Source organism: Astatotilapia calliptera, chromosome 19 (genome assembly GCF_964374335.1).
Source record: "Astatotilapia calliptera chromosome 19, fAstCal68.1, whole genome shotgun sequence".
Classification (NCBI taxonomy): Eukaryota; Metazoa; Chordata; class Actinopteri; order Cichliformes; family Cichlidae; genus Astatotilapia; species Astatotilapia calliptera.
In genome coordinates this window covers 25371778-25399550 of record NC_137440.1, presented here as the reverse complement: position 1 = coordinate 25399550, position 27773 = coordinate 25371778, and the positions used below count along the sequence as shown (strand labels likewise).

Here is a 27773-nt window from a genome sequence, read left to right as displayed (position 1 = left end):
AGAGGGAGGACTTGCACCTCCTCCGTTTTATGTGGCAGTCCGGCTCCCCTGCCTCCTCCACGCTCTCCCTCTCACTCGCGCTGTCTCTCTCGCAGCCACATCTCTTCATTACCCCGTCTGCTTCGCCCCCTCCCTTTTCCTCCTTCCTCGTTATCCCCCTTCATTTCTCCTCCTCATATTCTTTTCCACTCTTCATATTCGACATGCGCTTCACGTGAAGTCCACCTACCAACTTGCGGAGTCGGTGGATGTCGAGTAAACAAAAGCAGGCAAATGCTCTGACGGGGAATTAAAGAAAAGAAAACACGCACGTTCGCATCTTTCGTTGAGTGCCTTGGCTTGAACGGAGCAACAGTATGGATCTCTCATTCATGGCTGCACAGGTGAGACGCTTTGCCTCCAAACTGCTCAAATATATTTAGCTTGTCTGAACTTTTAAAAAATTATTATGAATGTATTTTGCCCGTGGATTTCAAGGGCGTGGCCGAGGATTAAGTTCATATCACGCTTTGACACTTTCCAATAATTGCAGTGTGCAAACATGGTTCAGTATGGATACCATCGCGTCTTTATGCGCGCATATCATTGTGTGAGGGCCAGTGGGACGTTGTTGCACTTCAGCATCACTCTAACAGTCTTCAAGTAAATACTTTAGTTTCCTTCCTTATCCTTTCAAAGTTTATAGCTCGCAGGTTTTCTTTGCTTCATGTGTCACCATTAGGCGTTGAGTTGCTGCACTTCTGTATGCTTTTGTGTCAGAGAATTCAAAATAATGAGAGCTCCAAATGTATATTTTAAGCTTTAACCACATCGTGGATGTGATACTCTTCTTCATTTCGTTTTATTTTTGGCATTTGAATTGCACCAGCTTCACTGGCCCAAATCATTTTTGTAATTCATGCAAATATGGTATTGCACTGCTTTGCATAATACGTGCTGAAGTGATTTTGGCTCCATGGAGGACATGTGCTATTGTGCATCTGTTTAGAACATGGGGTTTGTTTTGATATTCTCCCTGCCCTCCTCCTCCTTCTCGTCTCTTTCTCTCAGTGTCTGGCAGCTTGTGGTTTATCTGGTGCCATCTACTTTGCCATTCGTTGCACAACTACTATTAAAGGGTTCATTGCATTATTTTTTTTCTGCCAAGGGCTGTTCTTTGAGGCAAGATGAAGCCAAATGCTCCCAAATCTTTTTAAATCAAGGACCTCTAAATGGAAATGCATTGGAGCATGGACCCATCTGAGAATACGTTGTTGTTGTTCACTATTACCTGATTTAAAGAGAAGCAAAGTAATACATTATGGAGAGCATGGAAACCTCACAAGTCAAAAGTGAAGATGCTGGAATTAGTTTTGTATTTTTTCTTCTTCATGCAAGGAAGAAAAACAGTGTGTCACAAATGAAATTCTTGGCAAAGGTCCCCAAAATGGGTAATAGATACAAGTAATGTTTAGAGATGGATCAACTGATTAATTTATGAGATGAATACCAGACAACTAGACAGCAACCCTTTCAGTACATAGGGGGAAAAAGAGTGAAAAAATGTAAATATTTGAGAAATATGCAATCATAGGACACTTAATTACAAATTACTAGTACCTGGTTGGACTTTCGGTTGTTTGCAGAATTGCTTCAATCCTTCTTGGTATAGATTCAACAAGGTGCTTGAAAGATTCCTGAGAAATTTTCGTCAATATTGACATGATGGCATCACACAGTTGCTGCAGATTTGCTGGCTGAACACCCATAATGTGGATCTGCCGTTCTACCCCATCCCACAGGTGCTTTATTGGATTGAGACCTGATCACTGTGGAAGCCATTTGAGAAAAGTAATCTCCATGTCATGTGCAAGAAACCAGTTCGAGATGATCTGAGCTTTGTGTTTATCCTTCTGGAAACAGCCACGAGAGGATGGGCACACCGTAGTTATAAATGGATGGACACGGTCAGCAAAAATACTCAGCTAGGCTGTGGCATTAAAAAATGTTTTGTTGGAAAGAAGGAGCCAAAATTAACCAGGAAAAGATCCCCCACGCCATCACAGCACCACCACCAGGCTGAACTCTGCATACAAAGCAGGATTCATGTTGTCTAAGCCAAATTCTGAGACGACAACATGAATCTTCTGTTGTTTAATTTTGATGAGCCCACATAAACTACAGACTCTGCTGCTGTTCCATCTTCTTTAAGATTCAGTATTTTATGCATTCAGAGATGCTCTTTCTATACTTTGGCTGTAATGGGTGGTTATTTGAGTTATTGTTGCCTTCCTATCAGCTTGAAGCAGTCTGGCCATTCTCCTCTGTCCTTTGGAATCAACAAAGCACAGAGAACTGCTGCTCACAGGATATTTTCTCCTTTTCAGACCATTTTCTGTAACTCCTAGAGATGACTGAGTGTGAAGTTCCCAGTAGATCAGCATTTGTGAAATACTCATACTACCGATGTCTGGCACCAACAACCACACCAAGTTAAATCACCCTCTTTCCCCATCCTGTTCTTGGTTTGAACTTCCACACGTCATTTAACCATGGCTACATACACTGAGCTGCTGCCATATGATTGGCTGATTAGATACTTGCTTTAATGAGCAGTTGAACGGGTTTATCTAAGTAAGTGGGAAGTGAGTGTATATTGTCCTTTGTCCTATTGTATGTTAGTAATATATTATGGACAAAGGAAACATGTTTTTAAAGAGTAAAGGACAAAAGTGTGAAATACTTACACTGTAGGCAAAGCAATGAATCCAACAAAAGACCAACAGAATGTTAATATGTTTTATTATATGTATTTATAGCGACCTAAACTCAGTTAGCAAAATAGCTTTTACAGCGCACCAGTAGATAATGCTCCAAGGATGTTTGGTAAGTAGATAAAACTTGTTTTTCAACATTTGCTTGATCGCACATCTGCCATATGTGTCTGTAACACCTTCAGTTCAATTAACATGTGAGCATCAGCTTCAAATGGCCGATAAAGGAACTGCAGTTTTCGGCACTTGTGTGTTTATTTCATTTTGAATGAATGAATTGAATGAAATGAAATGGTGAAAAATCTTGGTAGTTAAGACTGCTGTGTATTACTAGCCCCACACCAGACGATTCCCCTTTAACTAATTTCAGTCCTAAAACAACAGTAAACAAATGCTTTAAAGGGAATTTTGTATTTGGTACTAGAAAGGTGGCTTACCACTCCCTCTTGACTCTTTACCTCACACTTGCCATTTTTGAAGTTCACCTTTTTCAACATTCACGTACCTTCCCCCCAAAGAATGCAGCTCTCTCAGATCAGTAATGGCTAATTTAACTGAAGTGAAATTCATTCCTGTGCCCTGAGTCACTCTGTAATGGTGACTGTGAATGAAGTCAGGCAAATGTCCCTGGAGTTTTGAAGACTGACTTCACAATGGATGATTTTTTTGCCCATCCATCTCAGTGTAGCTCTGCTGCCTGCAAATCACTGGACCTTCACCACCACTTTGTCTCTAAAAGATGACGGATGCTGCTAAAGCTGTTCTGGCCTAAAGATTGGAAATTTTTTTAAAGAACTTTAACTCAGATGAGCAGGTTTCTGATTTTCTCTATGTAGAAAATTGGTGGGTTTGAAGATGCACTGGTCATTATTGTTGTAGTATTTGAAAAGAGGAAATTGACCATAGAAACTGAGTAGCTTGCTTGTCATTCAGAAGAACCAATAACATGCACGGTGTGTACCATTACACAGAAACTGGTAGCATTACTGGCTATTGTTTTTCAGCATTTCTCACTCCTGTTTTTGTTAAAATGGTTTTGTATGTTATCCGAGAAACATTTCTAAATAGCTCTTGACAGAACAATGTGTGCACTCTTGCGTTTGGTGAATGATTTGCATTTGGCAGCAATGCTTCGCTGGTTTGAAATGGAAAAAGGGTATACAGCATTAGCTTTAAAGTGGTGGCATCCTCGAGCATTGTGAAACATGGATTAATAGGCGACAATCACAGCAAAGCTTTTGAATGCTAAGCTGAGTGCGATTCGGCAGTTTGCGTTTTATCTATTCAATTAGACTGAACTGAGAAATGTTTCACACAGCTTCCCTTAGATCCCTGTGGATATCAAGATTAATTTTTGACATCCACATACTTATGAATTTCTTTTTTTCCCCAATCCTGCTACTTTGATGTTAATTATATTGTGTATATCTTAGCATCTTGTTGAGGCTGTCACTGTGAGGTTATTTAACTGGCAGATGTTAAGGCATAAGAAAATGAATCATTGTGTTAGTAACTGATGTTGAGGTCAGCCCAAGACAAGCTTCGCAAACATCCTGGGCATTCTGCCAGTCTCAAACGTGCTTCAGCTGACAGATCTGCCACACAGGGCAGCAAAACCCTTAAGGGTCTGCCTATCCAGTGGAGGTTGTCCCAGTGGACTTTGCCTTTTACTCATTTTTTATCTCTTCATACATGCACTATAACCACCTCTGACATATAGGGTTATATTTAATCCCCTGTCATGTCTATTTCTTTCGCTTTAAAATATTTTCATTACCTGGCCAAATTCATAGCTAAGGATGAGTACTGGTTTGTTTCCACATTCTCTCTTAGACTGATTTGTCTCTTCATGGCAAGCCATCATGATTTCTCGTGAAATTATAGCCCCAAGTCATTCTACCTGACAGGCTTTGTACATCTCTTCTTGTGTTAAAGAGTACAGATGAGAGTGACAGGATGATGAAGTAAAGCGTTGTTGACAGCAGCAACAAGCAGACCTATGTATATAGACACAAAACCACTTTAGTTTATTTGCCAGATGACATAAAAAGCAAGTGTTTAAAAATGAGCACAAGCTGATAATTTAGAATTAGAAAGACATGCTGGAGATATAGCAAGATATGTTTGCGCACCACCACCCCTGGATATTGAGTCAGATATAGAAATTCAAGTTGACTTATTCGCAAACTAGATTATTTTTCACTAAACACAATTTTGGAAATAGACACAAAGTGTAAATCTAGGCCATTTTTTCTCTTTTCCTTTTTTTTAAACCCAACTTCATAAAAAAGTCGAGTTACATAATGATATTATCTCACTGTGAATTCTCCACGAACTGACTGCCCCTATTAAAAATCTCCTGCTTTCTATAGTCGTGGCTAATTTGAAGAGTGTAATAATGTCACGGCAGCCTTTTCATCTTGAAGAATTTATTTCCCCTCTGGTCTTCTTTTGTCTGCTTTTTCAGCAATTGCTTTTACATGAAAGCTGTAGTCCTGAGATAGTGAAAACTTGCAACAGACCCAGATTTTCATGTGTCTTCATATTTAGAGGCACACAGGTTGAATGCAAACAGTCAGCTCAAGCAAATTACACGGAGCTGTTTGCATGGGGGGGAAAAACAATCAGTGCTTTAAATAGATGAAAAGCAGGTAATCGTGCTTTGATAGGTATGTTTTCTATTCTGGTAGCTTATCAAGAAATGCAATTTGAAGGCAGGTCACTGATTTATTTTCCTTTATTGTCTGTACATGCAGTCTTTTCTCATGTCTCTGGGTATAAAAATTTGATAAATTCAAGGACACAGAGAGAGTGAAAAGGCAGTAAACAACATTAAAAAGTTGCTAATGACAAACTCTTATACAAACCCTTAAGAGATGTTGCCCTGCTTGACACGTCTCCATTAACAGATGGGTTGAAGGAGAGGTCGTGCTCTTCAATGCAGGGCCACTTCGTAGTTTACTCCCACTTGATGGATGCATGTAATACAGAATAGCGGGGGGAGACGAGCATACAGTAGTACTGTGGGTTGGTGTTGTCAACTGCTTTTTATGCAGTCTTTCCTAGAATCAGATAGATACATTAATTATCTCATATCGAAGACAGAAAATGCTGAAAAGTCAGTAATGCTGCAGCAGGTGGTTAAATGGCCAGCTCCAGGTTCCCACCCTTCCTCTTTCTCTGATTTGGGCATAAACCACACTAGCAAAAATGCCACGAGTTTCCAATTCATTTCCCACCTGGCTGGCACTTTGTTGTATGTTCATTCCCCTGCTCGCTCGCTCTCTCTCTTTATCTCCACCGTCTTTATCAAATATCAAATAAAGCCATAAAAGTGCCAAAATGATATTAAAAGAAAGCATGCAAATGGGACCATCAAGTTCCTGACTAACAGGAAATTGCAAATCTCTGTTTTTGGCTCTCATTATTCTTGGAATGAAGCATGAAACTGCCTTCTTGTAGAATTCTTTAAACTAGGCAACAGTAAAGCACCTCCACCCAGTGGTACGACCAGTACATCTGTAGTAATGTATTTGTCCAATAAAAATAAAAAAATAATAAAAATATCTATTCACTAAGTCTGTCTTGATTAGTAAGAGCTCACTGCAGTGAAGTTATCAACAGGTGTAGTATTTCTTTCTTGGATGAAAGCTAATGTTATGAAACTATATATTTTTGTTAGTGACTTTAGCCTTTGGAAATCTAAACCAGGAGTATGTAGCATTTGTTAAGCAAGCAGTGCCTGCAGAAATCTCTGTGGCTACACATGGTTAATTAGAGGATGCTAGCTCCAATCCCCCTGTGAGCCTAAATTGGAAGGAGTGGATGAAAATGGATGGATGAATAGTGCCTTAAATTCTGCTGAGCTCTAAATTTAACGAGAAAGGATGCTTGAACACAGCCCATCTACTGCAGATGCAGTAACTAACATTTCAATCATTTCAGAACAGCAACATTTCAAAACAAACCAGCATTTTTACTGCATACTGGAGTCCAGTTCCCCTTGTTTTTCCCTGATCATGAATCTCTGCCCTTTTAGGAAAGAAGCCTTAAGGTAAAATATGGTCAGGAGAAAGAGCAATGGTTCCTCATCCCCTTTTGTGTGCTCAATCTTCACTGGAGCAGGTGTGATTTATTGACCACCGAGCAAAAGTTGGGAAGAGATGGAGATGGAATAGCAATACCTGCCAGCACATTGCTGTTAGTCCATATGCTCAAAGCTTTTTGTATTGTGTGACACTCAAATGATAATAATAATCTGACATACAAGTTTTGTTTTGGTGTCACAGGTGGGATCAAAAATTATTTAGCTAGTGGATTTAATATTGTAATACATTAGGAGGCAACACGTTCTCACTCCCAAAGCGTAACATTTTACACTAGGTGACAAATCATAGGTATGTTACGCCTTTGGCCACCCAACACGTCCCTATATTACGAGTTCGGAAAAATTAGGAAACACGAGAACCGTTTGGAATGAATCTACACCTGTACATTTATTTTATTTAAATCGCTTTGGAAAACACTATCTAACGCGATTAAGGTGGTGGTTAACGTTAGGGTTTGGGCTGGAATACACGACTGGAACGTGTGTTACTGCAGGAGCGTCATTCTATTCGATTTCATGCACAATCCGGTGTGTAGCATAGGAACGCAGACGGTCACCTTTTGCGTTCCCATGGAACACCTCGTGACATGACAAATCGTCGGTATATTACGCGTCGGGAGTGAGAAGGGGGTGTAAGAGGGGAATGATCATGTTAAACTGATCTTAAATTGATCTTGAGTTGCTGAGGATTAGGGTCGTATCGTATCCCATAGTCCCAGAAAGTTGGCTTTGTTCATGTGGACTTTTCAGATGAAATCAACATGTTTGACCCTGCAGAAGTTAACTTTAGAAGCCTGAAATCAATCAGAAGACCCACACCCCAAAAACAGGGGTGTGGGTCTTTCTATTTCAAGTAATGCTATATGTTTTTAAGTTATAAATTTGACTTAGCTATAGCCAAAAGCATACGAGTCAGCAGTAAAATGCATCCAGTGGTTGAAATTCTCTCGTAAAAGATCTATTTCAGTAAATGGAAAGTCAAACTAGAGATTTTTAATGGGATCTTCCAAATTCTTGTCACCAGAGGGACAAACATGTATTTGGCAACAGCTTACGGAAGGCTTACTATCTTGAAAATTCCTCAGATTTTGATTTATAAGTCTATCAATGTTATCAAACAAAATTTAGCCAAGTGAGACCAGATAATTGATGGATGTAGCAACAGTAACCAAGGGAGCCGGGGCTAAATGAACTGTCAATAACTGTCATATTACAACACATAATTTCTCAATTTCACCTTGCCATCTTATTTTACAACATGTTTGCACTGTAATAGCAAATGTCTCCCAGCTGTTTCGTACCTAAAATGAGTGGCTACATATTGAAAAAAGTCCTGGGGTGAATGAAAGGGAGACTTGATGGACTGTGACAGCCAAGTATGAAGTAATAACATCTTTCCCTGATAGACCTATGCCAAATGTTTCTTATAGTGTGCTGCTTTAGATATTCTGCAAGCATCAATTATACATTTTGGCATGAATAATCTATTCCCCCTAGATAATTGCAAAGTAGCTTCATCAGCCTGTATTGATGTGTTTTAAATAAAATTAAGATACAATTTAGGGTAAAACTTTGAAGAGTAGTGCCTCGGCCTGCTGTTTGAAAATGAGCTTCAAGCTGATGCTCCAGACGTTAAAACGCACATAAAATGCACATCTGCATTCAGCTCATGAGCAGTTTTTTTTTTTTTTTTTTTTTTATGAAAAGGAAACACGATTGGCAATTGTGGAGAGTTAAACAGTGAGTGGTTGTTCTGCTATGGTGAATGGCAGAAGCTGATTACACACTATTAGTGAGGAAGCAGTGATGAATTATGATTGTAGTTAAACATCGCCACGGCTGCTGTAATATATCGGTATCATTATGCATTTTTGGAATCATTAGTATGCTAAAGGCAGTATAAGTGGGTCGTGAGTCTCCAACATGGCGTCTGTAGTTTTCCAGGAGAAGCCAGTTAAATTGTTTACATCTCCACAGTTTAAGTTAATTACCCGCTCGCAGCTTTTCCACAACTTATGTCAGCTGTTACTCTTTCCAAACTTTAAAACCTTACTGGCTTCAAACAATGCCTCCATAATAATACCAACAACGAAATCCTGCTTCTTGATTTGATCTCTTTCACTGGGCCTTACTCTTTGAGTGTGACCTTGGGTTTGTTCAAAGAAAGCAGCCCTAAGGCGAGTGACAAAGTGTACAAAGAGGCCTTCCCCTCCCTCCATTTCCCTCTCATTCAACTCCTCTTCAATCTGCAAAGGAGTTTAGGTTGTATACCACACAATATTACTTCACTGCTCACGAATACTGCTGCCTTAGGAGAAAAGTCTTCCTTTAGATTGGCTTCTAAGGCAACAGCTGACAGTCTCTGTTGTAGCTCTAGCCACAACTCAAGAACAGGCTGCTGACTGTATTTCATATGAAAACATATGATACCTCTCCCATTACAACCCTGGTTGTATTTTAGTACTAGCAGGGCCTCCACTGTCCTTGTGATGTTTTATATAAAGTAAATCTGGCTGCGACCTTCCCTTTCTGGGCACATACAACTTTAATGCCCAGGTAATGAATCAGGCACTTACAGTATGTAAGCTGTATTACATATGGAAGTCATTTGGCATCTCTGCTGGTATGCTTGATTTGTGGAGAAGTACACTAAGTTTGCATTTTTTTTTCCCTTTTAACATTGAATTTTTTATGACGCCTTCAAGGAGTTGTGAATCAGTTGTTGGCAAGTGCTTGAACCTTCTCTTAGCAGGTGTTTTGATGCATTTGAACTTCATAACTCTGTGTTGGAATCAACAGTTTCAGACCTAAGCTTACACCAAACTAAGAAGTATCACAATATTTTACCCGGGGTGTTTTACTCTAGCCAAAATAAGTAAATGGATAGTGAGGATATTCATACTGGAACATGTAGTGCATACGCCATATCAGGTTAGGCTTACGGCTATGCTTTAAGCATAGCATAGGCCCTGAAGGGTCAAAGCTGTGCAGTCTTATACTTTACTGTCGCTCATACTTGTCATTAAGAAGCGATGATATTGTTTGTTGCTGCAGTTACTGATTTCACACCTGAGTCCCGCTCACTTGCAGCCTGTACACATTCTGTGTCTCACCACCCACTCACTATTGCTCCCTGTCATTTGTATACATCTCAGAGTGCGAAAGTCAGAAATTATTTATTTATAATGATGACTGATGGATAGAAGGTCCAGAGACATAAATGCAAGGCTTTCGTGTGCATACGTGGGCTTTCGTGTATATCTTTCATGCTCATTTTTTTCCTTCTTTTGCCGTGCAATAATTAATGTAGGCTTGTCCAGATTTGTTCTGTCAAATTATTCAGAAACTAATGTGTTTTCATGATGCATTGTACATGCAAACATTTAAATAAACTCATACTGCGAGAATTTTAATAAGAACAAACAGAGAGGCACCACTGTAATGTAACTAGGCCAACATGGCACACACATGACAAATGTATGACATCCACCCACAGGGAAAATAACCATTCATAAATGCTGATGTCAACCTACAACAGTCTATAGGTTATACACTGTACTATACGAGTGTAGGCATAAGTATTCTCACTGCCGACAACATACACACTGAAGAAACATCGTCCTCGTAGCTTAAAACAGGCTTTGTGTTTTTTCAATTTTGCATGGATAATGAAATAATGCTTGCTTTTTGTTGTTTACTACAACATACAGCAAACTAAAAAGGCTCAAGCGTCAAATAAATATGACTGACCACTTTTTGCTCTACCAACACCAAGCCCCAAGGACAAAATAATGATAATAAAAAATACATTTTCACTTTGTACTTCAGATCCACTTAAGTAAAGGTCAACCAAAACTCATTCACTTTGCAGATCATTATGCGCCATGAGGCCACACTGACATAAACAGGGAAATCTAATTTTGGAGACTTTACAGCAAGTCCTGCAGCACTTTGTGGAGCCTTCTGTGTTTATTCTTGTGTTTGTTCACAGAACCCCTGTGGCCACTCTTTTTACACCCACACAATCTATTTTGATTAAATATATAAAAATATCAATATCAGCTGGCAGGTTTATGTTTTTTTGTTTTGTTTTTTGAAAAAAAAAAAGCATAATACTGAGACTGTCATTGCAGAGAAAAGCATAAAATGTCTTTTGGCTTTAGTAGCCACCCATGGATACATTTAAATGGACTGGATATTATTAAGATGCTTTGCTTTTTTCTTTAGGGTTAATGTTAAAAAGAGGCATGTTTAAATCCTTTTTACACCTAAAGAAGCATTGAGGCCTTAACCTCACCAAAGAGCCCCTGATCACCAAAGCATTTATAATAACACCACAAAAGCACATCCCTGTTAATACGAGCAGCATAACCAGTTTAGTTGTGTTCAGAGCAGCGCTTGCATTATGGATGGGCCTCTGTATCCTGTAATTGCATCCCCCGAGGCTGAATTCTATGGATACACTTTGACTATAAGTTACACTAATTCATACAATATTGGTAATGAAAAACGTAAACACCCATGTCACTAGTTTTAAAGCACGACCCTTGTTGAAAATTGCAAAACAAATGGAAATGTGTTGAGCGCTCACAGTCAGCTATCCTAGTGTGCTTCTTTCCTGCTTTGCCTTGAAGACAGGTATTTTTGGAGTTTTGTAACTACAATTTTCTATCAGTGTGCAATATGTGTATGGTTGTAATTACTGGAAAAGAATTGACAAGTAAATGAATAATTGTAAAATAGCAAAGTGACTTGAGGCAAGTGGCCCCTGTTAAAGTTGGTTCCCCGTCCACTTCATGGTCTGCTGCCAACCCTGATTCAGAGGTTAGGGATATTTTGCTGGAAAGCATCCATTATGCTAGCAATACAATACAAAAATGCCTTCCCAGCAGGAAAAAGGAAACTAAACCATCCATCCATCTTCTTCTTTTACAGCATCATTTCCCTCCACCCGCTACAGGGTCAATGAGGGAGGCTGTAGTCTATCCCAGCTGTAACAGGGCAAAAGGCAGAGAAGCTGGAGTACCCGGAGAGAACTCTTACAGGCAGAAGAAAAACACACAAACTCTACATAGGAAGGCTCTAGCCTGTCTTTGAACCTACGATCTGCTTCCTGTGTGGCAGCAGTGCTAACAAAAGTCAAATCAATTTGATCAAAAAACAAATGTTTATTGCTCTTGACTTGCGTATTGTGTTTGCAGTTAATCTTGAGGAAATCAAAGTACTATTTACTGTGTAACAGATGGATCACTTTTCTAGTGCTTTTTGACAACCATTCGTACCTCTTACATTATCCACCTCATCGGTTTTGTCATTTTATCTTAAATTCATACATATATGAAAAGAATATATGAAAAAATGTGAAAAACACATAGCACAGAGATGACTTTACATTTGCAGTTTACATTTGACAGGAAGTGTTGGTTCTTAATGCTCTGCAGACCTGAGGGCTGCTCTGACGCAACACGTGTGCACATAAGTGGATTACTGTAGGTAGGGGATGTTTGCTCTGATAACCCACGTTTAAATCACATTATTATGTCATACACATACACAAGCAGTATTTGTACCAGCAGCCATGCGGATGTTGATTTATATTATACTGCATATTCACAAACAAAGAGAGAAATTCTCTTAATCTGCCTTAAAAAAAAATCCTACTGCCTTTCAGTCACATATCCCAGTAGCTTTACCTTACAGTAAGAATAAACAAATCAAGTTGCTGTTGTTATAAATATTTATAATTTAAATTTTTAAATAAATATATCATGGTGTGGGATGAAAATAGATCATCTTAGCTGTGAATTACAGAAATTAATAAGACAGGTCATTAAGTAGAGAGATGCACAGTGCATACAAATTATCCAGAGATGTTTCAAAATGCATCCATTTCTCTTCAGGGATATACAGTGATACACATAACACACAAATTGCACGAATAGCATATGAGGCTGCAGAATTCAAATGTGACTACTGACGAATAAAGTATAGACAAACATACAAACCAATAGCCATGCTTCTATTCAGGCACTGGTGATCGGTCCTAGAGAGGTACAAACATGGTTAGAGATGAACTCACCAAAACAGAAATAATTTTGTTTGGGGAAGCCAAATGTGTACAACAGTGCCATTTGTCTTTTAGCTTCTTACCGTCACCCCGTGTGATTTCTGACTGTGCATTAAAATGTGAAAAGCAGATTATGAAAGAAGACAAGCTTATTTCAACAAAGTATCCTCAGTAAGGTGAAGGAGTACCTCCCGCCACATGACTTCCAGAGAGTAAGTCACACTTTTATTACCTCTTCCTTAGACTATAGTAATTCTTCATATGTTGCCTCTGATCAGTCGTTACTTTGTCACCTGCAGGCTGTAGAAAATGCAGCAGCTCACCTTTTGACAGGAAAGGAACTGCGTGATCACATTACACCTACATTCCAGCTCATTTCAGGGTCCAGTTTAAAATTTTATTACTTGTTTTTAAGAGTCTCAGTGGTTTTGGCCCAACCTTATTTAATTGAACGTTAGCAACCTTACACTCTTACGGAGCACTGACGTCTGCAAGCCAACTGCTTTTGTACATTGCTAGGCTCAAAAGCAATGAAGAGAAAGCCTTTTCAGTAGCAGCTCCTCTGGAGCAATACTCAGTCTTTCATCCATTGTAAAGCACTATTAAAAACCTACTTATTCTCACTTGCTTTCAATTCTAGCTGAGCAGGGTACCCTGGCTTTTATTATGCACAATCTTATTTACTTTGTTTAATTTTATGATTTTTTTGTGTAAATGTGTTGTATATTTAGTTACTCTTATAGTGTTGTTTTAAATGTGCTATAGTACTAAACACAAATATATTTAAGAAATCTCTTAAAAAATAGACCACAAGTTGAGGCTGGCATAATATTTAACCACCAAAACATTTTTTTCTAATATCTGTAATTTGCCAGCTTAATTGAAAATAATAATGAGGTTTACCGATTTACAAAAAAGCAGTAAAGTCAATGATTATGGAGCAGCTTGCATACACTGGTGGATTAGCCTCAACAGAAACATTTAAAAAAATGATTTTGGTAATTAGCAGCACTGCTAATTTAGTGCAGCTGTGGCTCAAATCTTTCATTGGGTGGTGATCTAATAAATTAATCACTGTATATGTACATAAAGATTTGTAAATACAGTGAGATGATAGTGTAGAGTGTGAGTCAGTAGAATCCTTGAGGAGATAACTTTTCCGCCTATATAAGATGAGTGACTCCCATTCCCATGTCACTGAAGCCTCTGGGATTCAGGAGGAAGAAGATATGAGACCAGCAATGACAAGGTCAGAGCAGTCAGTGACTGAGGGGGAAAAGGATGTCAGGAAGAACTCTGGCATCCAGACCTCATTGAACCATGACCTGGAGGCGTTGAGTGTGCAGGTGTGCACAGATTCTCAGCTTTTTAGGATTTTAAAGTGAGAAAAGTGACATGAGGTGAAATTGAAGATGAATTATTCATGAATCCTCACAAACGCTTGCTGTAATTCTGTTAATATTGTTGCCACAACAATATTACCGTTATTACTGTCGCAAATGAAATTTAGTCGTAATGAGAGTCTTTTACAAGCTCAAGCAGAGGAAGTGAGATTCTCAAATTAGCCTACAGTGCAGATGACAATATTCTCATTGCAACCACTGTTGGATAAGTTCACCTCATTGTTTGTGTAACATTAGACATTAGATTAGTGTCCTTAAACAGCAAACCTCTCTTTGGGAAGACTTGCCTTTACAGTACAATGCATGTGTGTGTATGTAACACAGACGGGAGACAGAAGTGTGCATAATATGAAATGCGAATATTTGAATACTGCAATTTGCACATCATTATTGATAATTACAATGATATCTACCTTGATATAATTTACAAATGCAGTAGTCTTAAGGTACGTAGGCATGTGGAGGAGAATGTGGTTCCTTGAATCACTGACCCTGAGATCGCTTAAAGGAGAGCTACTCGTCATTTCAATAGCTGAAAAGATGATTCTTCATCTTATTGCCAACTGCTTTGTACTTCAGATAATGAAGTAGATGTGAGTCTTTCTGCTTGGCCTGTATATTAAGAGTAAGAGCAAAGAAGAGCCTGCCCTGCAGCACATCACCTCAAGCCTTAGTCTTACATGAGCGGACACTCAATTCAGCACTTTCGTCTCTGCGCTTGGTTTCTCTGTAGTGAATGAGCAGACATGGATGGAGATGTAGCTGTGGCTGACAGCAGCAACATATACAGCAAGTGCATGGTCTTTTCTAATCTCTCACAAGTGTTCCTTATATACACATTCAACCTGTTTGCCCTGATACTTACCAGTAAAGTTTGAGAATGAAAACCAGATCACTCTATGTACTGAACTTTATAGATTTTACTGAGATTGGGAAATAGAATAAACTCTGTCCTTAAAATCTCAAATGCAAATTCAGTTTAACTCTTCTAGATTTGACCATGATAACGATTATTTAATCCTGTAAATGAGCCCAGATGTTTGTTTGTTTTTGAGGGTACAGGTCTCTACTCGTTATTTGCTAAAGAGTGTCTCTGAGATGGGCTTATGGTTTGCATCTTTTTTTTTTTTTAGAAGACTGAAAATATGACTGAAATGAGTTAAGGCACAAATAAAAACCCTGTAAAAAGTCATGAAAGTAGATTTGCTTTGAGATTTGAGTTATCAGTTCACTTTTATGATCTTACTGCCTTCATTTGCCTCATATGGTTTTGTAGAAAAGGGTAGCAAGTTAATCAGCATTTATTGTGTCCATATATTGTGACAACCTTGCTTGAGGTGGAACAAAGACAAGTTCCTGCCAAATGCAGATGCAACAGCTCCACATGATTCATCATCTGAATTATACAAAGAAATATAATAATGTTCCAGATATTTTTCAGCTTACACAGCTCATACAAACATAACAAAGCTAACGAATTTTAATGAGTGAGTATTTTATTTGTATGTTACTAATTAGCAAGTATCTGCCCGCATTCATAGTGGGTGTGTCAGTAATTAGTATACCACATCTGCAGAATTGGCTTACTTGTACCTCCAAAAACAAAGGTAGCAGTGGCTAATTTTTTTACACAGATACATGGATATTGATTAATTTATTTAAGAAAATAAATCTAAAAAGCAAAACACTTTTGAAAGACTTGCCTGCTTTGTTTGTAAAATGAAGTTAATGATCCAGCTCACAATTCTTTGTGTAAAGGCAGGAACACAGCATCTCAGGCAGTTTTAGACTTTGAGGAATAATGTGATGATTTGAAAAGTCTGAATGCTTGCATCAATAACAATTATGTGTATCACGAATAGAGCCTAAAGAGGTAGTCAGCACATTAATCATCTAAATAATAGAGCAGAAAAAATAGATTTTCTAGACTGCCAGCCTCTGATTTGATCTCTTCAGTTCGTTAAGACTTGTTTTGGAGGATATAGAAGTGAAATCCTGAGTCATCTTTTAACTTTTCAGCTCCATTTTCCCTTATTTCTGGTGTTTTTTAGGTGCTGCTGACTGATGCCATTTTTAGCTTTAGGATTTCTCCTTGTTTTGTACCTGTGTGAACCTTGTGAGTAATGGATGAAGGTATAACAGACCTAGATAGGCACTAAACATACCTCGACTTTAAGACTCCCCTTGATATTTGATGTATAATCAGCCAATTCATCTCAGCGTCTCTGAATAATTGTCTGTCTTTCACTCTTTCTTGTTGCTATAAATCCTTATCTGTCTGCTCCTTGGTGTGATCTAGTTGGAATAAGAAATCAGTCTTTGTTTTGGTGCAATTTAATGTTTTGTAAGCTGATGGATTTAGTTTAATCTCACATTATAAGTTTTCACACTACTGCTAATTACAAATGTGCGAGTAGCAGACACTGAGTAATTACCCCCAGATGTGAACATGCATTATTACAGATATTGTGTTTCAAATAAATGTGGCCTTTTTCTTTAGCTGTCCTACTTTTAATGCATTGTGAGTAGCAATAATGGGGGAAAAGAAAGGTATAAAGTCGAGGTCAGAGACAAAACCAGGAACGCTGATCATTTATAATATCTAAGAAGTATATTAAACTTTCTTCAGTCCTGCTGAATTTCCACTGACCTGACAGATTGATCGAGGCGTCAAGTGAGGATCACTTGGGCTACACTTGTTCTATTGAGTTATAAGATTTATTAAAAAATGCTGCTGGGCTGCTGAGACAGGGAAAATCAATGAAAGCAGAGGTGTAAATCTGACCAGTAGGAACCAAAGGGGTTTAACACTACCGTGCTGGTGAAGAAACCTTTTAAAAACCCTTAAGATTTATGGTATGACTACCTCAATCTGCTACAGTTTACTAAGGAATATGCTAAATTCAAAGTTTTTTCTTGGTGCCTACAGCCCTATAGAGAAGAGTGGTCAGAGTGGTATATTTATTTACTTCCCTGATTAGTACTGTAATTCAGTTGCATCTGTAGAGAGCTAATGTTACCAAAGCCCAAAGTCAATATAGTTCTGCAAAGCACGCCTCCAGAATCTGCAACTTTTTGTTGTCAGATAAGGAAACAAAAAATATTCTGAAATTGAAATGTAATGTAATACTCAATGTATTCAATGTAATACATTTTAATACTGCCTAAAGGTTTCTTTCTATGAGATCTGTGCTGGCTCTTTGCAGGCTATTTGTCTGCAATCTGGTGCTTTCACGAACTCACGAATCTCTTCATTGCTGACTTTAACAATAATACATCTGCCTGCTTGAGAGTGTTGTAACCAGGTCAGTGTAGATGTTGCAAAGCTGTTTTTACCATAGAAATAATTCTGTCATCCCACCCTCTATATGTCTACTGTGGTCTTTCGGGGATTTGGAAGTGGCTGCGCTATCAGTGCTTTCCTTCTGCTAAAGAAAGTAAAAGATTGTTCATTTGGTGACTTCAAAGGTTTTCTTCAGATGTTATATCTGCTTCATTTGTTGTGAAACAACATGGAAAAATGCTTCAACTGGCCATGAAATTACTCATTAGTCATTAGGCCTCTGAAAATGGGGTAATATGCATAAAATAACTTTAATTACTAGAGTTAACATTTATTATTTGATTTCAAATCCACAGAGGTGGTGTACAGAGAGAAAATGACAAAAATTTGGTCTGTTTCCAACAAAGTTTGGACCTACATAAAAAGAACTTCTTCATTTTTAGGGGTTCAGTAGATTTAAGCTATAAATCTGAAATACATCAACAAGAATGAGAGTCCACAGCTGTGTTATGAGCTCTGAGAGAGAGTATTTAGGCACAGCAGTGTTTCAGATAAACGCTAACATCAGCATGCCAATATGCTAACAATTACATTGCTAACAAGCTGATTTTTAGTAGGGCTGTGTCCAGAATCACTCAGTCTGCTGTGTCTATCCAACAAATGATGTACCTATATATACATTTTGATGTTGTGCAGATATTGTAGCCTGTCATCATCACTGGTACTGTGGGATTCTGAGTGTAAAATTTGTTCTCTCAGTAGACTCTTTACTGCTGCCCATATTCATTGCTAATGAAAGCAGCAGGGTGGCGATGTGAGAAACCTGCCAGCCTTTTAGAGCAAGTCACATCTGTGCGCAGTTACATTTAGTATCTGTTGCTGGATGATCTCACTGTTCCACCTGTTTCACTTCTCTGAGAAGAGCACTGATTAGACAGGATTAGATTTAAGTGTAGTAATACATGTCTTATGCATATGTACAGTTTTAGGTCATCTCACCACAAAGGTGGTTTCACTGTAACTTAATGATTAGGCATGCTTTCAGCAACTATTTTGGGGTGTGGTTGATTGACATCCTTATGTCTTTGCACATGGGTGAACCAGCAATAAATAATTCTGAAGAAATAAATGTCACTTTCAATAAAAGTCATATTTTAGTAACTCAAATAACTGTTTGAAATCATGACATTCTGATAAATATTTAGTTATACTCCTTCAAATAAACAGTTTATTAAAAATGTATTATAGGAGGTTTGGGCTTTGGACATCAATTTTGGACATTGTAAAAATAAATAAATAAAAACACCCTTCAGTAGAAAAAAAAGATCTTTCTGCCTTTTGATGGTGTGTGATATTCTCCGTGGACATGTTTAACTAAATCATGATTTCAAAGCAGAAGAGCGTTTGTCTTCAAGCAACAAAATAACTTAATTGTGAAAATGTTGAAACCAAAGCCAAGATGGCTGTGACGACTGAGAAAATCAACAACTTTGTGTTTTCATTGATTGTGCTTGACTTTGCAAGCACAAAGTCAATTCTGAACGCAGCAGGGATCCACTTCTGTGCCTGTTTGTTCTCTAAAGTACTCCTTGTTTTTTTGTTTTTTTTCTTCAAGAGTGCAAGTATTGAGTGTGATTTCAGTCTAGCGTCACTACACCGGTCAACAGTTTTTCAGAAAAATTTCGGCTTCTGAGATAAAATGTGCTGCTTCTTATTGACTTTTATGTGATGAAAAAGAACTGGCTATCTTTTAAAAGACTGTATAGTTTTTATGTACTTTTATTTTTTATTTATTTATTTTTAAATGTATTTACTTTATGGACCCATGTCCACTTTTTTAGATGCATTTTATTCATCATAAACTGTCTGTCCATATATATATATATAGTAATTTTTCATCTTGTTTCATTAAATAAGAATAAAAATATAATAAAACAAATAAAAATGATAAAGAAGGACTGAATGTAAAACATATTACTATTATTAAGTGTGGCAGGACTCTGTTCACAGCCCTGTACTGAATTTATTTAGACCCCCAGCCTGGTGGGCCAAGTCAAAATGTTCTGTCTAGGTGTGACTTCATTATTTACTCACAGTATTATTACATCTTTTTGGATGTCTCCAGAACCAAACTTTTTTATTATTTAACAATGTAGGACACCAATGCAAGAAATATAAGGATTATATTTCACCTGTGCAAGTTCTTTATGCCTTTTCAGCATCACATTGTGAAGAAAATAAACAAATATATTATTTGTGGGATATTTCAGTCTACCTTTACTTTGCACATGCTGCGTCCACACCTACGTGGGGGATTTTTGAAATGCGGCTTTTTCTATGCTTTTGGGCCTCACTGAAAACAAAATGTTTAAAAACTCCTGCCAGGCTGGAGATTTTCGAAAACTCAGTTTTTGCGTTTACATGTGGACGAGGAAAATAGAGATTCAGTCACACGTCAAAGGTGTGCGCCTTTTTTTGACGTCACGCTGTGCGCCACGTTATTATTTACGTGAGATGAATTTGTTTATGCTTTTCCTCCCAGGCTTCTAGACTTCTGATTGGCCAACATTTCTAGACGGTTAGGATCATATTGCCACCTGTTGCTTTGGCATTCTCTTAACAGCATTTGACTTTGTTTGTTGCGTTTACATGTGGACGAAAAACTGCACGTGTGGATGGGATTTTTTTTTTTTTTTTTTTCAAAACAGAAATGGAAAAATACCCATGTACGTGTGGATGTAGCCACAGATTTGCTGCAAATTGTAAGGTCAAATTTAAGGTCACAGGAGAGGTCAAAAGGTCAAATAGGAAAAAAAAGTGTATTCGGATTTCATAGTTGATGCAATTCCAAATCGTAAGAGCCCAATTTCAACAAAATTATATTAATTTAAAAAAAACTTTTTACCAACATTTCAGCTATTTTGGCTAAAATTCAGGTATTAAATAATGTTTTAGTCATTTTTTACTGCAATGTAAAGCATCGTGTTCAATTCAAGTGACTCAAAATTTGGGATAAATAAACATCAGTACAGGAGGGGCACTGTTGCTTCATTGCAAGAAGGTCCTGGGTACCCCAGCCTCCCCCACAGTTCATAGACATGTTTTTTAATTAGTGCTTCTGAATTGTCCGTTAGCATGATTGGTTGCACTAATATTAGATTGACAAGCTGTCCAGGGTATATACTGCCCCCTGCTTTGTGACAACTGGGAAAGGCTTCAGCCCCCCGTATTCCTGTATTGGATAAGTGGAAGTAAATGGTTGGATGAAAGGAAAAGTTTGACTACATTTATTTCCACTTGACCAGTGGATTAATGCTGAGAACCACCTAGTTCTATCTGATTTTGTTTTAATGGTCATGCATGAGTGCTTTTGTGGTTAGGTATATGTGTTGGTTTCTCCACTCTTCAGAGACATTTGTTTGGGCTTTTCTTATCTGGAATAAAAACCATTTCAGTTCAACACTTACTGGTGGTTTATCCCCCAGGAGGCAATTACAGTCCATTCTATTTCACAATTACTGTGATCATCCATGTAGGAGGACAGCTCTAGGAACAGCTGGGACGAATAAATCAAAGCTGTGAGAGCTGAGCAGGTGGAATTGTACATTTTCACTGTATCATCTGCTGTAGATTGTAGTTTTGCTGCATGGTGTGTTGCACAGGTGTAGCCATCACTCAAAGCCAAGAAGGTGTGAAATATGCAAGTTGGGCAATTTCTCCGCTGTTATTGGAGTGAAGTTGTGTCCCAACTTTTTACTGTTTTAGTTTGTGTGTGTGTTGATTTCATTTAATATAAAAAAAAAACAAAAAAAAAAACCACAGATTCAATTGGTTAAAGATGAACAGTAAGTTGCATTTTTACAGTTTTTTTTTCTCAAATTTATTTTTTTTTATATGCTTGTTCATTTGGTTTGTTATCCACACTCCTGTACTGATATATGTATATACGTGCAAATGTGTGTGAGTATTTTTTTCCTGAGGTGCCTGCAACAAACCCATTTGAGTGGCGTAAACTAATTCCATGCCACTCCAAGGATGGAAAGTTACACTTGAAAAATTTAGTGACTGCATGTCTTTTCCAAAACAAGGTCGTGTTGGCTTTGAATAATCCAGACCCCACTCTCAATAGCTTTAATTTTAACCACTTCATTTTCTCTCTTCTTCTATTCCATAGCTTCTGAATCCTAGCCCTTCGTGTTCAAATAAAGGATAAACATCTGCACAACATTACACAAAATACTACACTATCATATGTATTATCTGCACAGCTGGTCCTTTGAATTGAAGGAAAGAAGCTATTTGCACTTTTCGATAGCTACTGGAAATTGGGAAAGCGTGTAAATGTATCCAGGAGGCACAGATGTCAGGCAAATGTATTTGTTTAGCTGACTCAAGGAAGTGAATCATCGGAAAGTCAAGTTCCCTACTCCATGAATTTGATACATGCATGTATGAAAATGTAGCCATATGAAATTATATTTTGTGGTCTCTCGTTTTCAGACCTCGTATTTGGCATTTTTGAAAACAGACATTATCACAGAGGGGGAAACAGAGAGTATGATTCTGGTAGGATAGCCATAAAGTATGCCATAAGCCATAACCTTAACAGGAATCTGTTTACTGAGGTCATAAATCAAGTGAGAAGTCAATTTCTAATAGACTTCTGTAAAATCGGGCTTTTTTTTGCATCAATTTTGCAAAAAGTAACGCATTATGTTACTTGTTTATTCCCAGGAGAAAGTAATTTGTTACACTACTTGTTATATTACTTTTGCATTACTCTACAACATTGGCCTGGGGTGCAATGTCACATAACTACCAATTAAAACCTAAACCTTAGGCTGTAGTCTTGCACACCAACATAAATCTCTATCCAAATGAGGACACACAGTATCTTTATTTTACTGTTCCATAGTTGGAAACCAGGGCAAAGAGTGCTTCATTGATTAGACTTTAAGGTAGAATGAAAATGAAAATAATATTCATAAGTGTGCATGGTAAAAAAATACAAGTTAGATTTTTTTTCATGTATCCAACCATCATGCAGATAACTGCCACACTTTTGAAATGCAAGTAATGATAGATTACAAAAAACACACTATCTGTAAAGTGATTATTGAATTTAGTAATGTTTTATAGCATTGCATTACAAAAAAAATGCAATGTGATATCAGCTGTGGTAGAAAGTAATATTACAAATTCCAAGTTTAAGGCATTTCCAAATCAACTTCATTTCTTAGACTAGGAGGACAAGGAGGTCTTTTTTTTTTTTTTTTTAAAGCAACCATAACAAGTAGGTTGGAAAATCTTAACAGACAAATCTGATTACTTGCAAATAACAAACAGACAATCTCTCCTAATGACTGCATTTTACTCCAACAATGCTGAGTAAGGCGTTTAGTGGAAGAAGTTAGCTTTCCTAGTCCACTGCTTTTGTCAGCTACAAAAAAAAAGTACTGTGCATTAAACAATTGATTTATTAAACACGTGACCATTTACGATGGGATATATCAACCACAATGCTATGAACATACCCATCCGGTGGCTGATTTTATACAGTCATAATTGTATCAAGACAACGTCTTGTACCACAAGGCCTTCAAGAGTATAGAGAAAATATTACAGTAATTACACAAGTAATAACTTTTTTGAAAATCATCCTTTTTTTTTTTTTTTTACACTGTTTACTTTGTGGTTGAAACACAAATATCCACAAGTTACAAAACAACCAGAGAAATTAGACTCTTTTCACCTTTCCCAGTGGGATACTCTTGAGTGCTGAGGTCATTTGTAAGGTTTCAATTTGGTACCAAGATGGTCTGAAAGTGGCTGAATGTGGTTATTGAAGCCATTTAGCCACTTGTTCACTGTTATGTTGAGGAGATGAATGTTTCCAAATATCAGGAAACTTTAGTCAGTACTAGAGCTTTATCCTAGCAGTAATTCTTAGGGGACGGCCTCCATTTCCTGCCTAAATGTTCAAACGCTATGGGATGCATGTGACCTTGAAGGTTCTAATTTCCAGTGATCCATTAGTTTTTAACTGCTTGATGCTCTACTCTCATATGAATGAGCCACAGAGTAATTGTGGACTTGTAGTTATAGAAGCAGTCCCACTTATCATCTGAACAAGAGGGCCAAACCTAGGGGATCAAATATTTATATTAAGACGTATTACTGAACTAGTATTTCACACGCTTCCATTATCCACTTCACTTTATTAGTATGAATACCCACTGATCCAGACAGCTTGCTAATGAGTTACCAATAAATAAAACATAAAGGTAAAGAATGCAGACAGCGTGGCACACATCAGTTATTGTCTGATTGAACATTAAATTAGGCAAGATGGAGGTGGAGCTCTGAATGCAGGATAAGGTTACAATTAAGGTAGTGTCTAGAGATTAGAGTGAAATAATCAAATCAGTCACTTTTTGAGGAGAAAGGTTGGAGTTGGCTTGTAAAGGTACAAGGTAAACAAATAAACCTGTGGGACAGTATTTGAAAGACAATCCACACAGATCACTGTGCATGCAAATGTCATTAATGTCAGTTGTGTTGCAATTGTAGGTTTGTTTTAGAGACATGGTTAGATATATAGTATGACATTTTTAGGTGCGGCCTTGTGTAGTGTGGCTCTGTGACAAAGTGGAGGAGCAGTTGCAATGCTCTCCATTTGTCCCATATGGGTTTACCTTTTTTTTTTTTTGCACATTTTACACATTATTCTGTTTCTATGTATTTGCTATGATTTGCTATTTGTTAAGTAACATTGCTTCACTCACTATCCCGGGTTTGTTTGTGTAAGCGTTTTGTTGCCGGCAAATCAAACATTCTGCAAATTAAGACAAATACTAAGTTATGTTTCTTTATATTTTATTATGTTACTGATTAAGTCATTTGTTCATACTTACTTTGTTTGTCTTTTCAGTCTTCATAAGGGTCAGGTGTGGGGAAACGCCTGCCTGGCATTTCCTCATTTTAAAGTCCTGCTGATGTCACATATGACATCAGCAGGTCAAACCAAGTGGAGGGGTTTCTTTTTCCATAGAGATGCTTCCTTTTGTTTGTGTTAAGGTTTAAAGTGATTTGTTGAATGTTTTTCCTTTCGTTAATACTGCCATTTAGTTGTGTAAATGTGCATGTTAGAAGTGTGTAGAGGTTTTGTGTTTTTAGATAATCTGTGTAGAGTTTTAGATCCCTCAGTTGAGTGAGTGGTACTGGCTGGGCAATTGGAGGGAAATTGATGGCCCTATTTAAAGCCAGTCTCTACCAGATGCAGGAGAGAGGAGAGGTGAGCGGTGTTACCAGAGCCATGTTGTGTTGAGGTTTGTTAATTGAATTGTGGGAAGTTTTGTTAAGTTATACATTAAGTTCACTGTAAATTGCTCACCTCTGGAAACCTGAAATGTCTGCATAGTCTGCTTCTCTACCACTTTCCTTGACGTTCGTGCCTGACTACTTCACAGGCTCCCACTGATTCTGATTTGCATTACATGTTGTTCGTGCAAACTTTTAATATAAAAAGAAACGTTAAAATGGAAAAGGTTGATTTGAGATGCCACAGTGGGATGAGTCAGCACTTACAGTGACAGAATGGAGGGCAGAAAACACAGGTTGCTGGACCTCATGCATGCCTGTCTACCCCCATCATGCTCATGTGAACAGCAGGCGCTTTACAGGATGTGTCATGTCATTATTCACCACCAGGGGCCAATGAATGGAGAGCGGCAGAATGCTTTCTAAACAGTGTTTTCCCTTGTGCGAGGGAAAGACGAGGTGTGTGTGTGTGTGTGTGTGTGTGCGCGTGTGTGTGTGTGTGTGTGTGTGTGTGTGTGTTAACGTCTTTGTGCATTAGCCCGTGTTCGGGAGAGAGAGTGAAGGTAAGCAAATGAGCAAGAGAGAACGTCTGTGTAAGCGAGCACTCAACATGCCTCCGAGGTATTTTTAGAATGGTTTTTTTTGTTTTGTTTTTTTGCTCTTTTTCCCCAACATCCTCTGCAGAGTTAGTTCTCCAGTCAGACAATATAATGGTCTGTCATGCATTTCTCAATCATGCACGTTGCTAAAGCCAGAGCGTCAACATTTATAGGACTCGGACTCCTAAGCAATGAGTCATTTTCAGTTGTCATGTTTGAAATCTAATTTTCATATTTATCAAGCATACACACATGCTGTGTTTTAAAAACTTATCCAGCAGTATCTGAAACTAAAAGGACACTCCATGCCTGTTTAGGAAACTTAACCAATTACCTTACAATCTGGCATGCTGGGTTTGGAGGGAAAGGGCATATTTGTCTTGGAGGTTTGATGTGCTGCACTCAAAGTGGGGATTTATGTTTTGTCTATGTCAGATTATATTCTTTCATCAAAGACAAAGTCACTTAAAAACATTAATATTCAGTTGAATTAGATGAGAGACTACAGGCAATGCTGGGAGCTCGGTAATAAATTAAATAAATTTTTAACTTTCTGAAAAAGGTCTGAAGCGATAATGTCAGTGCAGTTAATACGAACTCTTTGGAAGAGGAGGCCCTAATGGGACATTTGTCTACCATCATTTTTCAGACAGATTTTGTGCAACTGCTAAAGGGAGACAGGGATAATTCATGGTCAATTCTGATTGGCTAATTTTCTTGACCTTCTAAGACATGTCGAAAGTTGTGAGGTTAGTGTGTTGGTGAATTTTTAATGACAGATTTTCAGGAACGTTAACAATAAAAATAATGATTGTTATGAAATCAAGTAATTTTCACACTGATTCCTATTGGTGAATTTATACCAAAATATTGTGTTTTACAGTAGAAACACAGGCAAAATAACTTTATTATTCAAAGCCAGTAATTGCACCTTTACATCAACATTTTTAGTTTTATTACAATTTATATTTACATTTTCACAAAAGGTTTCGTCCATACCTTGATATACTAAAAGCAACAGTTTATTCCTAAAAGCAAAAAAGATGATTGTTTATGTTGTCAAATAAACAACCAAAATCCGTCTGAAAAACTTATTTTTAAATGGTTTATGAATTTGTGACCTTTTTTATTCAATTTTAATTTGGGAGTTTAGATTTAGATTTCAGACTTCTTTTCTGCATGAAATGTAAGAATATACCTACAATCTTGTAATGTGAAAATAATTTTCTCTGCATCTCCCTTGAGTGCAAAACTTATTTTGTACTCTCTCCTCACTTTCCCTTCTCCCTTCCTAGATCCCTGTAATGACAGGAGCCTTCATGGACTCCTCGCCCAATGATGACTACAGCGGCGAGCACTCGCTCTTTAACTCCTCGGCCAGCGTCCATGCCGCTGCCTCAGCCGCCTCGGTACAAGGCCAGCAGGATGAGCCGCAGTCCATGTCCAGCGATGCCATCTGGCTCTGGATTGCCATCATCGCCACTATTGGAAACATTGTGGTGGTGGGCGTTGTCTATGCCTGCACTTTCTGATGAACACATGCTGACAAAGACAACCCGCACACTCACACATCCTGCTTTTTCTCAGTCTCCGGACCCCCGAAGGAGGCTTTGTAGACAATCTCTCGCTCTCTGTGTCTCTCGCTGTCTTTCTTTTTATCCCTCACACTTTTTGGCAGGGAAGGGGAGGGACAGACCTGAGGGTGTAAAAGTAGCGATACTTGACAGTGACATATACACTGCTATACTTCTTCGTTGAGGGGAAAGACTGAAATTTGGCAGCATTTATCAGCAACAAGCACTTTTGAATGCTACAGCTTGAGAACTTGAGAATAAGGTTATGTGCACAGCAACTCTTTAGTTAAAAACAGAAAGAAATCTTTGCTCTCAACCATTAATCAAAAGGATTTTTTTTTAGCTTAAGTTTGTTTTCGTGTTTCTGCTCATACGACACTCACTTATTATGTAGGAGGGAGGATGGAAATTAAATGGGGCTTAAGATTCAGGTTGAACTGGGCCATCTGAAACAACCACCAGATAGTTGCTAAGCAATTTAGGACAAAGCAGCTTAATTATGCCACTGAACAGAGATGGTGCTTGTTAAAATATTTAGAAAGTGTTAAAATATCTGCAAGATAAGCAGCACTGAGATTCTCCTATATGCTGATGAAACGGAACATATGGTTATAATGATCATTAGTGTATTTGGTGTCTTTCTAAGGTGAAAGAACAGGAAACTGC

The 27773-nt window shown here is 38.0% G+C and overlaps 1 protein-coding gene across 1 annotated transcript; it reads left to right on the top strand.

Annotated features, from left to right (window-relative positions):
- The first annotated feature begins 91 nt into the window (after window positions 1-91).
- LOC113012378 (uncharacterized protein C14orf132) lies at window positions 92-27681 on the top strand. The gene is made up of 2 exons (XM_026152526.2): window positions 92-383; window positions 26829-27681. Exons 1-2 carry the CDS (start codon window positions 357-359, stop codon window positions 27063-27065), a joined length of 264 nt encoding a protein of 87 aa, XP_026008311.1. The 5' UTR covers window positions 92-356; the 3' UTR covers window positions 27066-27681.
- Window positions 27682-27773: the final 92 nt, after the last annotated feature.